Source organism: Erythranthe guttata, chromosome 7 (genome assembly GCF_056151865.1).
Source record: "Erythranthe guttata isolate IM_541 chromosome 7, IM_541, whole genome shotgun sequence".
In the NCBI taxonomy this organism is placed as follows: Eukaryota; Viridiplantae; Streptophyta; class Magnoliopsida; order Lamiales; family Phrymaceae; genus Erythranthe; species Erythranthe guttata.
In genome coordinates, this window is record NC_142539.1 from 2,099,337 (window position 1) to 2,111,509 (window position 12,173).

The 12,173-nt window shown below is 34.6% G+C and overlaps 2 protein-coding genes across 2 annotated transcripts; both read left to right on the plus strand.

Moving 5' to 3' along the window:
- Positions 1-1,064: 1,064 nt before the first annotated feature.
- AGG2 (G-protein gamma subunit 2) lies at positions 1,065-3,488 on the plus strand. Its single transcript, XM_012994390.2, has 4 exons — positions 1,065-1,500; positions 2,843-2,895; positions 2,981-3,025; positions 3,132-3,488. Exons 1-4 carry the CDS (start codon positions 1,396-1,398, stop codon positions 3,214-3,216), a joined length of 288 nt encoding a protein of 95 aa, XP_012849844.1. The 5' UTR covers positions 1,065-1,395; the 3' UTR covers positions 3,217-3,488.
- Positions 3,489-4,657: 1,169 nt separating this feature from the next.
- On the plus strand, positions 4,658-9,142 carry LOC105969625 (pyruvate kinase isozyme A, chloroplastic). Its single transcript, XM_088820658.1, has 6 exons — positions 4,658-5,531; positions 5,652-5,742; positions 5,825-6,018; positions 6,654-6,775; positions 7,445-7,923; positions 8,620-9,142. The coding sequence occupies exons 1-6, from the start codon at positions 4,971-4,973 to the stop codon at positions 8,919-8,921; spliced, it is 1,749 nt and encodes a 582-aa protein (XP_088676784.1). The 5' UTR covers positions 4,658-4,970; the 3' UTR covers positions 8,922-9,142.
- Positions 9,143-12,173: the final 3,031 nt, after the last annotated feature.

The window sequence follows — 12,173 nt, forward strand, 5'->3', positions numbered from 1 at the left end:
ATGACATTTCTAATATCTTATTATAAAATATTTATCGCTTTTAGAGAATCTAATTTTTTCAAAATATTTTTCAGTTTATATTTTCAACGACCATTAACGGCGACCCTCTGTGATAAGGTCAAATGACGAAAAAAATTCACTCATGTTTGAGTAATTATAACCATCCTTCAACTACGAATCTTTTTACACGTCTACTATTGCGGTGTCAAATTTAGTGGAATCTTCTAGATAATGTAGAATATTCTTCAGTTTATATTTGTTATATCCCATTCCAGCTCCACATTTTGAAACATGCCTTATAAGATATGCCTATTCGCTTGTAAATATCAAACTGTGGTGCATCAGAAACTGGTTTTTTTTTTTTTTTTTTAAAACACAAAACGACTACAATCTAAAGAACATTGCACATAATATAGAAGATTATATTGAATTTGATACGATAAATGTGGACGCGTAAGAAGATTCATATTAAGAGGTGGTTGCAATTACCCAAATATGAAAGTTTTTTTTTTTTTTTTTTTTGTTGTTGTAATTTGTCTTAATATTTCACCGTAAATTGGGAAAATTACAACCACCCCCTGAGGTATGGTCAAATTACGAAAAAAACCCCTCTTGTTTGGATAATTACATCTACCCCTTTAACTATAAATCTTTTACACCTCCACCCTTATAGTGTAAATTCAACATAATCATCTAGATTTCGTGGAATGTGCTCTAGTTTGTACTCGTTTTGTGTAAAAATATTGTTTCTGATGCACCACAATCTGATATATACAAGCCAAAAAACACATCTTATGATTATCTTATTGCAAAATGTAGAGTTCGAATGGTTAAAACGGGTACAAAAGTGATAATATTCCATATAATCTCGAAGATTCCACTAAATTTGAAACCGCAAGGGTGGACGTGTAAGAAGATTTATAGTTATGGGGGTGGTGTAGTAATTGTCCAAACGAGAGGGGGGTTTTCGTAATTTTATCATATCTCAGGGGTGGTTTGTAATTTAGCCCGGTAAGTTTCATGGTTCAAAAAAAGAAAAGAGGCGAGAGGGTAGAGAATGAGACAAAGAAATACACAAAAGAAAGATTTTGGTAGAATAAAATAAAGCCTACAACCTTTCCTCCCAACTCATTATTTGATTCTTGACAAAATCATCATATAAAGAAAACCCTCAACCAGAAAGAGAAAAAGCTCTCCTTTCTTTCCCCTCTTTTCAAACCCTAATTAACTTTTTAAAATTTCCAATCCCAGAAGTGATAGTTCTTGAATTTGATACTTGAATAGTTTCATTTTAATAGTTTAGTGTGAATCTGCACAATCAATTTTGAAGGGTTCTTCTGCTTTTGTGCTTTGTTCTAACAAAACACAATTCAAGTGAAGAAAGAAAATAGAAAAATGGAAACAGGTGAAGTGGGATCGGTGGGTGCAGCAGATACAAGAGGGAAGCACAGGATTTCTGCTCAATTGAAGAGGCTCGAGCAGGAATTTCGATTCTTGGAGGTGAATTTTGTTTAATTTTTTTTTTTGAATTTGACTTTCATTTGACTTTCGATCGTTTTGAATAATTGGTTGGTATTTTATATGTTGTTGTTTTTTTTTTTTTCTGTTGTTTGTCTGAGAAATGAATTTGAAGTGCCCCCCTTGTTTATTTAGTTGTTCGAATTTCGGTGCCCGTTGTTGATTTTAGTTGTGAAAGATCAATTCTTGATGCGGGGCTTCGAATTTCGGAGAAACGAATTTCGGTGCCCGTTGTTGATTTTAGCTGTGAAAGATCAATTCTTGATGTGGGGCTTCGAATTTCTGTGCCCGTTGTTGATTTTAGTTGTGAAAGATCAATTCTTGATGTGGGGCTTTGAATTTCAGAGAAATGAATTTCGGAGAAATGAATTTCGGTGCCCGTTGTTGATTTTAGTTGTGAAAGATCAATTCTTGATGGTGGGGCTTCGAATTTCGGTGCCCGTTGTTGTTTTAGTTGTGAAAGATCAATTCTTGATACGGGGCTTTGAATTTCTGAGAAATTAATTTCGGCCCGTTGTTGATTTTAGTTGTGAAAGATCAATTCTTGACGTGGGGCTTCGAATTTTCGGTGCCCGTTGTTGATTTTAGTTGTGAAAGATCGAATCTTGCACCTCCCCATTTTGGGTGGCAAAATTGCTTGGCTTATTTATATGATTCGACTGTGTGTGAAACAAGAAAAAGAGAGTTGTCTTTGTGTTGTATGATGTGGATTTCGCAATTGAATTTATCTTTCTGCGCATTAGGAGAGCCGTCCGTGTTTCGAATTTCGAGGACTTCGTTATGCCATTTCATTCTTGTTTATCAGCAAGAAGAAAATCTAGGGCGAAATGGAGTTAGAAGGTATGATCCTCGTTTCGAAGATAAAAACATATTAGTGTCTACTCTTAGGCCTCGTTTGTTTCCTAAAATAAGATTAGCCGAAATAATATTAAATAATCTTATGAAAACCCAATTGTATCATTAGACCATAGTGAGAGGTTCATTAAATAATCCCTCGATTAGCCAAAAAAATTAGAGCCGTTGTTTTTTTTCCGTAATTGCGGCACGGCATTCGGCTAACCAAACATCCTATTACGTTCAATTGTTTAATTAATCATGGCTAATCTTACCGACCAAACGAGGCTATGTGAAATTGCGATTTCCCAGTCTCGGTAGATTTTATTATTAAATGCAGAAAAAAGGGGCAATCTCGGTAGATTCTATTATTGTGAAATTGTGACTTCAAAATAACGAAGTATTCGTTTAACATGTGTTCTGTTTAGAAGGCTAGAATCTGAAAAGTCGAGCTTCGTATTATTTTCTGATGATAGTCGATATTATACAGGAAGAACTCGAACAGCTCGAGAAAATGGAGAAAGCATCCGCCGCTTGCAAGGAGTAAGTGATAAAGATATTTCGATTATTTGCTATTTATTTATGCATTTATCAAACCCTCTAATCGGAAACTTGTAATTTTTACTAGGATGCTGATTAACATCGAAACGAGACCAGAACCACTGCTCCCAGTGTAAGATCTCTTGCATAATTTATTTTACTGCTTCATTAATTGCGATTTGCTCGTCAAATAATTTTTTTTTTCTTTTTTTTTTTTTTTTTTTTTTTCCTTTTTATAGAACTATTGGTCCGATAAATCCTATGTGGGACAGATGGTTTGAAGGGCCACAAGAGTCTACGAAATGCAGGTGCTGGATACTATGATCGGATTTTCAAGAATTCTTCTTCCCTTTTTCTTTTTCTTCGTTTCAAGTGGAGGTGAAAACAGAAGGTGTTCAACGAAATGCCAACATCGAGGGCGGCGTTCGAATTAGCATATGTTCGGAAATTTTATTAAATTTAAAAAAAAAAAAGAAATGATGGAATTTTTAAGGTCAATTGGTCTCCTGAAAAATTTTGTTACACAAGAATTATTGCCTTTTATTGCATATTAGGGTGTTGTTATTATATATATATTTTTTATTATTTTCGATTAACCGTGGATTGCTTTTCCGATAAGTACCCTGGTTACGTACATTTTAAATTCAGTAACATCGCCGGTGAGGGATTATTTTTCGTTTGTAAATTAACCCAAGTTGAAGGGTTTTTTTTTTTTCCGTAATTTATCTTTTGAGTTTTTGAATGAACAAGGGCATTTATTTGCCAATGTTTATATTTTCAGTACCTAAAACTTAAAACAAAAAACATAATTATCTGTAGAGGAAATGCAAATGACGAAGATATTCAAATCCTAGACGCTGATATAAATTTGTTTCGCTTCGCAGTCTTCAAATAACTATTTAAAACTGTGGTTTCTGGTAAAAGAGCTTTCTGATTTTTTTTTTTTTTTTTAGGGAAAATTGCACTTTGCCCCTCAAAAGAGGGAAAATTGCACTTTGCCCCTCAAAAGAATCATTTTTTGTACTTTCCTCCTTTAAAATACAAAAAACGAGATTGTCCCCCTCCGATATATGCAATTCGGTGCATTTTGCCCCAAATGTGTATTTTCGGTCTAAATCTTATCGGATTTAAGTAAATTGGAAGGGTAATTTCTTCTTTTAAGGCTTTAAATGTCATTTAACATTTTTCTCACCTAGATGATAATGAAGAACAAATAACCAATTTTATCGAATCTCGAAGTGAATTTCATCAAATGGGGAAGAAATTTTATTAATTTGGGAACCTTAAGTAACTATGAAAGGAGGATTTTCAAGTGGAAAAAGTAAAATGACATATCTACCTTAAACCACGCGAAACTTAGACTGGGAATACATATTTGGGGCAACGTGCATCGAGTTGTATATTTCGAAGGGAGACAGTCTCATTTTGTATTTTGAGAGGGGAAAGTGCAAAAAATGATTCTTTTGAGTGGCGAAGTGCAATTTGTCATTATTATAAGAGCAAATTGCACATCGTAACCTATAAATTTCTAATTTTCGCACTTTACACCCCTTCAAAAATTTTCAAAGCGAATGTCCCCATTCAAAATAATATTCATGTTGCACATTGTCTCGATAGCAAAACTCCAAAGGATAATTCTTTGAAATTGAGTATCTTTGTTGCCCGTCGCCCTTTAAAAAATGCTACCTTTAAATTATTATATTTGTTGTATAATGCCCTCCAGAAATTAGTTTTTGGGACAAAATGCAACCAAAATAAATATTTCGAAGGGGAAGTATCAATTTTTTGAATTGTTAGGGTAGAAAGTGAGAAAATGAGAAAGTTTAGGGGGTGAATTGCATTTTGTCATTATTATCATTATACTCATCACCGCTAAAATACCATGTCCGACGAGATTTCCGAAGCTCCACTCTGAGCTTTGCTTTCTCCGCCCACTTCTTTATTACTTCCCAAATTCCTCACCCAACTATTCCCTGTTGTCTCTTTCTCTCTCCACTTTCTCTCTCCTCCTCGTTTCCACCGGCAATCCCCTCTTCAACAATTCACGGCGGCGCTCCGCCTGTTCAAGTATTCATTTCATGGCGCAGGCATTGAATATCTTCATTTCCACCTCCCGTTCCCCCAAACCCCTGATCTCCCATCGCCCCCCACCTCTCGCCGGCGCCGTTTCCCGCTTCTCGCTCACCAAAAACCCTAGCAAAACCCCCCTCTTCATAACAGCCTCCGCCTCCGATCCGAATCCTCCCGTCCTAACATCCGGCAACGGCGCCGGCTCCGCCGCGCTGCCGGCGCACGCCCCTTTGCCTGTGGTCTCCGACTCCGGCTCGATTGAGGTTGACGCTGTCACGGAGGCGGAGCTCAAGGAGAACGGATTCCGAAGCACGCGGCGCACGAAGCTCATCTGCACGATCGGTCCGGCCACGTGTCAGCCGGAGCAGCTGGAGGCGCTGGCGGTGGGAGGAATGAACGTCGCCAGAATTAACATGTGCCACGGCACTAGGGAGTGGCACCGGGATGTAATTCAGCGCGTGAGGAGATTGAACGAGGAGAAGGGTTACGCCGTCGCGATTATGATGGATACCGAGGGCAGCGAGATCCACATGGGGGATCTCGGCGGCGCTTCCTCTTCCAAAGTCGAGGTACCGAAATCGAAACTTCTGCCGAATCAAAAAATAATCGTAGAATCCCCAAATAATCCGATTAAAATGTCGTTATTTGAATTGCTGAATTGAGATTTCGTTTCGTTGTTTCTTACGCAGGATGGTGAGATATGGACTTTCAGTGTTCGAGCTTTCGATACGGCTCTTCCGGAATGCACTATCAATGTGAACTATGATGGCTTCGCCGAAGGTTAGAAACATACACTTTATACACAGCATATGTGAAAGAATACGCGTGTTTTGCTAACGAGTGGTTGATTCCGGCACGACAGATGTAAAAGTAGGCGACGAACTTCTAGTGGATGGTGGAATGGTGAGGTTTGAGGTTATCGAGAAAATCGGTCCGGATGTAAAGTGTCGTTGTACGGATCCTGGACTTTTACTGCCTCGAGCGAATCTTACGTTCTGGCGTGATGGTAGCTTAGTGCGCGAACGCAACGCAATGCTCCCTACAATTTCCTCCAAGGTTTGTGAATCTTCCTTGAAAAGATTCTCTTCGGATCAAAATTACCGTTTGAACCCCCAATGTATCTGCTGCTAAAGCCTTGCTCTGTGTATAGTTCGATCCTACTATTTGGTTAGACTTTAATTTTATGTGCTTGCGGATAACTTGAATATGTGGTTGCTTGCTCACTTACGTTATATGCAATTTGATTGTTTATCGGGGCAAATTACGGCCACCCTGAGTTATGGTCAAATTACGAAGACCCCCTCCTGTTTGGTAGTTGTTGCTTGGGTAGTTACAGTCACCCCCTCAACTATCAATATTATCTTACGAAAATACGAAAATACCCCTCCTGAGGTAAATTTAGGGATTTAAATCGGTAAACCGAACCGAAATTTCGGTATGCCAACATTTCATACCGTTTACCGAACTGAATATACGATTTGGTTCGGTAAATAACCGAATTACATAAATTTTATGTAAAAATATTTAAAAGAAGGGGTGGCTGTAATTACCCAAACAAGAGGGGTTTTTCCGTAATTTGGCCATACCTCAGGGGGTTGGCTGTAATTTTCCCTTGTTTATCGAGTTATCTTTGAGCCCATGTTTGTGTTTTGTTTCATAGATCTTACTCTTGAGCATTATTTACTCCTTAGGACTGGTTGGACATTGATTTCGGGATTGCTGAAGGTGTTGAATTCATTGCTATATCTTTTGTTAAGTCTGCCGAAGTTATCAAGCATCTCAAGAGCTATATTCAGGCCCGTGCTCGTGATAGGTAAGACCCGATTTTCCAGATTTTTTGATCATTATTCCAGCTTCCGAAATTCCGATTTTATTTGAAATCGGAAGAAATGGTAATCGATTCCAAAATTTCATAAATTCCAATATTTTAGTCACCTAAGCCACAAAATATACAATACGGATATTTTGAGTGTAAATTACTGGAAAAAAAATCGGAAAAAACGGAAATCGGTATGAAAAATATTGTTCCAAGATCGGAAAATTTGAGAATCGGAAATGGCGGAAATCGAAAAGTTCTTGGTTTCCGAATTCCAATTTTATTGGAAAAACCGGAAATCAATTCGAACTTATAGAATGCAATTTTATAAATTTCAATTGCTTACTCACCTAAAATACACAATAATATGAATACTATAAGTGTAAATTTCGGAAAAAAATTTAATGCTCGGAATTATTTCCGGAAATCGAATTTGGATCGGAAATCGGAATCTATCATTTATTCAAATTCAGATCCAAAACAATTTGGAATGACAAATATATTGGTCCAAAATCGGAAAATTTTGGATCAAAATCGTCAGAAGTCTAAAAATTCCGCTCCAGTGTCCACACCCCTATGCACGTCTTTTATTATACAATCAAAATGTTTTAGTTCATGAAAATTGATGTAAAATATAACTAAATCTAGTCGACTCTTTTGATGCAGCGACATCTCCGTGATTGCAAAAATCGAAAGCATCGACTCACTAAAGAACTTAGAAGAAATCATTCAAGCTTCAGACGGAGCAATGGTGGCAAGAGGAGACCTCGGCGCACAAATCCCGTTAGAGCAGGTTCCATATGAACAGCAAAAGATAGTCCAAGTTTGCAGGCAATTAAATAAGCCCGTTATCGTTGCAAGTCAACTGCTCGAGTCTATGATAGAGTACCCCACACCTACCAGAGCTGAAGTAGCAGATGTATCTGAAGCAGTTCGACAAAGAGCAGATGCTTTAATGCTTTCTGGCGAGTCTGCTATGGGTCAATTTCCTGATAAAGCTTTGACCGTTTTGAGAACCGTTAGCCTCAGAATCGAGAAATGGTGGAGAGACGAGAAACGACATGAGGCTACGGAACTTCCGGCTATTGCATCTTCTTTTACGGACAGTATTTCGGAAGAGATTTGCAACTCTGCCGCCAAAATGGGTAAGTATATATTTATATATTTTTTAATATACGATTTGGTATTCTGGAATTGTCTTGCAACACATGCACACATGCACAAGGTAGTTGGTTTGGATTAGAGGTGAAAATCGGACGGATCTGATTGGAATTAGCAGATTTGAAAAATATTCGGGTTTTTTTCGGAAGTGAAAAAACTAATTCCAATTCAGTTCCAAAAAAAAAATTGGAAAAATTGGTAATCGGAGTTTCGGAAATTGGAACGAGAAAACTGGTTCCAAAATCGGAAGTTTTAAGATCGGGATCGGTGGAATTAGGAATTTCCAAATTTTCAGTTAACTATAATATAAAATAATACTGATATTTTAAGTCTATTATTTGGAAATATTTTTGGAAATTGAAATTGAATCGAAATCTAATGTGTATTCCGATTCCGTTCTAAAAAATAGAAAAAATTGCAAATCACAATTTTCAGAATTTGGAATGGAAAATATTATTACAAAATCTCGAAAATATTAGGATCGGAATCGAAGGAATTTGGAAATTCCGTTCCAATTTTCACCCCTAGTTCAGATGTTATGTTAGTTAACTCAGTTTAACTAGAGGCTACAACAAATAATAATTGTACAGATACACTCATGAAAATTGACCCGATAATCAACCATAAATTATATTCATACTATAGTTTAAGGTGCTGAATTGGGATTTCGTATATTGCAGCCAACAATTTAGAAGTGGATGCTATTTTCGTGTACACAACGAGTGGCCACATGGCATCTCTTCTGTCACGGTGCAGACCAGACTGCCCGATTTTTGCATTTACTACAACAACCTCTGTTCGTAGACGTTTAAACCTTAAATGGGGTTTAATACCTTTCCGTTTAAGCTTTTCCGACGACATGGAAAGCAACCTCAACAAGACTTTCTCACTGCTTAAAGCTCGAGGAATGGTTAAATCGGGCGATCTCGTTATTGCAGTTTCCGACATGTTGCAATCTATTCAAGTTATGAATGTCCCGTAAAGAGGTTGTTTCATAAAACACCGTCTAATATGATATGGTAATTAATCAAAATTTCTGGATCGATTTTTTTTTTCTCGCTTTTGTAGCGAATAACGAGTGATGCGAAATGTAGGCCCTTTGTTTGAGATGTACTTTTTTTTTTTTTTCCCGTTTTCCAAAATCTTGAATTGTTGTATTTTTACTTTTGGCTTATTGAAGTAGATGCTCTGTTTTGTTCGGAATATGCTCATCGTTTGGATCGGTTTATCACATATATATTTCGCTACTAATATTTTTGTTTTATTTGATTAACCTGTTGAAAGGAATTTGCAGTTTGACAAAAAGAAGCACAATTCGTTGAAAATATTCACCTATTTGATCGATTCTAGAAGACCTGGAATAGCGAAGAAGAAGCTGAGTCGGACAGGTTTGGCTTGTACGTACACGTACCTCTTTCTATTTTCTTCAGAAATAATTGCGCGACTTATTTAATTACCTAATTATATGATGCCAACGTATACTAATATGACTAATTCAACAAATAGTTAGTTAATTATCACTAGTGTTTGTCTTTAAAACCCACATTATGTGCTAAATTGAGTACGATTTTTCGATTTTTTTTAGTGCGTTTAATTACACGTTACGACACTTTTACGGTGTGTATAATAAAAAAAATAAAAAAAAATTGGATTATCTTATCTTTTAAATTACTTGTCAAAGAGAAGACTTTGAGGTTTCAATTGAACCTTGTGAAAGTGACTGTACAATTTGGATGTTATTTTTTTGACTTGAATTAGCAATTAAAACTCTTTGTCACCACCTATTTTTAATTGACTTCTGTTTAGTTATTTATATAATCTGTTCACATTATTATTATTTTAGCATTTTTAAACAATTTTGTTTTGTCAATTATGAACATAAGTAAGCTCTTGCATTTAGATATTATATGCTAAAAACAATGTTAATTTTTTTAATCTATTTGATTAAGTACAGGATTGATGGCTATTGGCTATGTTTGTTTAGTTTTAGAATTTATTTTTTCCATCCTCTATTCCTGTTTTTTTCCTTACGAAAACCCCCTGAAGTTAGGGTAAATTACAAAAATACCCTTACCTATGTTAAATTAAAAAAAAATGTTTTTATTCTCAATTTCTTCTCGGAAACATATTCTCAACTACTTTAATATTTATTAGGTGATTTTAAATGTTTTGGCAAGTTGTAAGTATATTCATGAAGAGAAGAAAGCACCATTTCTTGACTTTGTGGGAAGTAGATGTGAGTAAATTAGGCTCCAAAAGGGGTTCTTGATATTATCGCCACACGTTTTCGTTCTTTATTTCTCGGTTTAATTCCACTTTGCATCTTTGAAATGTAGTTTTCTGACACTTTGCATCATCGAAAAAAAATAATAGCTCTTTGCATTATGATTAATTTATTGCGTTTTGGGGTGGAAAGTGCTATTAATTTTTTTCAAGGATGTAAAATGGTAAAAAGCTATATTTCATGGGTGCAAAATGAGAATAAGTCCTATTTCTTCATTTAATTCACAATTAAAATAAAAAATAAAATAATGAAAACTGGTAATTGCCTGAAACAAAAGCATCCAAAAACTCATAATGCAATGGGCCATGATTTGTCTAATTTTCCTGAAAACAATTTCAGTGAAAAAGGTTCAGAAGTGACATTTATAACCTTTATCCCAACTGCCAAACCACTCACTTTCTTTTTCTTTTTCTTTTTTTTTCTTTTCAACATTTATTTTCTCAAAAAATTAGTTAAAAAAAAACCCCCTCAAAAATCAATTTAGTGCATTTATAGAAATCATGATTTTTAAAGCCGATCAGTCGAGCGCAGTACGCAGCGTGCTAATTGAAAGAATCAATAGCCCCGAATTCGTAACATGCAGCGGAATAAATAAAACGAACACAAAATCTAATATCCGCAAGTATACCAAAAAAACAAAATAAAAAGTTTCCTCAAAACAATTTAATTTTCTTTTAAGACACTTTTATTTACAAAAAAAAAAATCTTATTCAAAATGATATCAGGGAAAATCAATTATTAAGTTGAAATTTTGTGTACGGTGTGTTATCATCAACACCACGAATTTAATAAATAAAATGTGCTAGTACGATTCCCCAAAATCATTTATTTTTACATATTCGAGTGCTATAATTGACAAATCTTTTATTATTTTCTTTTTTCATAAATAATAATTGTTTTTTTATTTAAAAGAAAAAGGAACTTTTTATGGTATCAGAATTAAAATCGACAGGCCCTGACCATAGTACACCTGAATAGTGAATCCACCAAAATCCTTTCAACCTATGTGTGTGTGTGTATATATATATATATATATATATATATATATATATATATATTTATGAGGGATTAAAGAAAATATAATTAAAATAATATATATTTAATTGTGCATTGAGTGAACTAAGCCTCAATTCCACACAACTATGATGTATCTTATTTTGACTTTAACAACTACCATGGGAGAACCTTAATAGAAACTAGGGGTGAAAATCGAACAAAATTAATATTTTAAATATAAATTTATGTACTCAGAAGTAAAAAAAAATAATAGTAAAAATATTATAAATGTATTTTTGTATAAAAAAATAAAAATAAATCGGACCAAAAATCAAAATTTTCATACATAAATTTCTAATTTCAAGTCAGAATATTGAAAAAATCGGAAATAAGAATTTCAGAAGGAGGAAAGTGTAGTGAAAATGATGTATATAAATATATAAATAAATAAATAAAAGACAGAGGCATCATTTCATTTAATCTTTAATTAGCTTTTCCCATCAAACACCTTTATGTCTTTATCTATTGCTATCATTTTTAATTTTAATCATGAAAGATTATTTATTTATTTATTTATTTAATTATTTCAAAGTTTGTGACGCCCTCTTTTTTTTTTTTTTTTTTTTTTTTTTTTTTTTTGTCGAAATCGGTTCATACAAACATGTCTGTTTATTCATGATTAAATAAATAATATGCTCTTCTATTCAATTCTCTACTCACTCCTCTGATTTATGGTACCTTTTTTTTTTTTCTGTTTACTATATCAATATATACTTTATAAACTTTATAACCTTTATATATATAAATAGGTGTGTGTTTTAGTGTGTGTTTTTGCAAACATTTGAGTGCTTGGTAAAATTTTCATGAAGCGTGATGGCCTTTTTCCCATCAAAAAGTTAGGATTGTTTTATTAGATTTGAATATTGCAAAATGGTGGGCAAGATTAGAAAATTA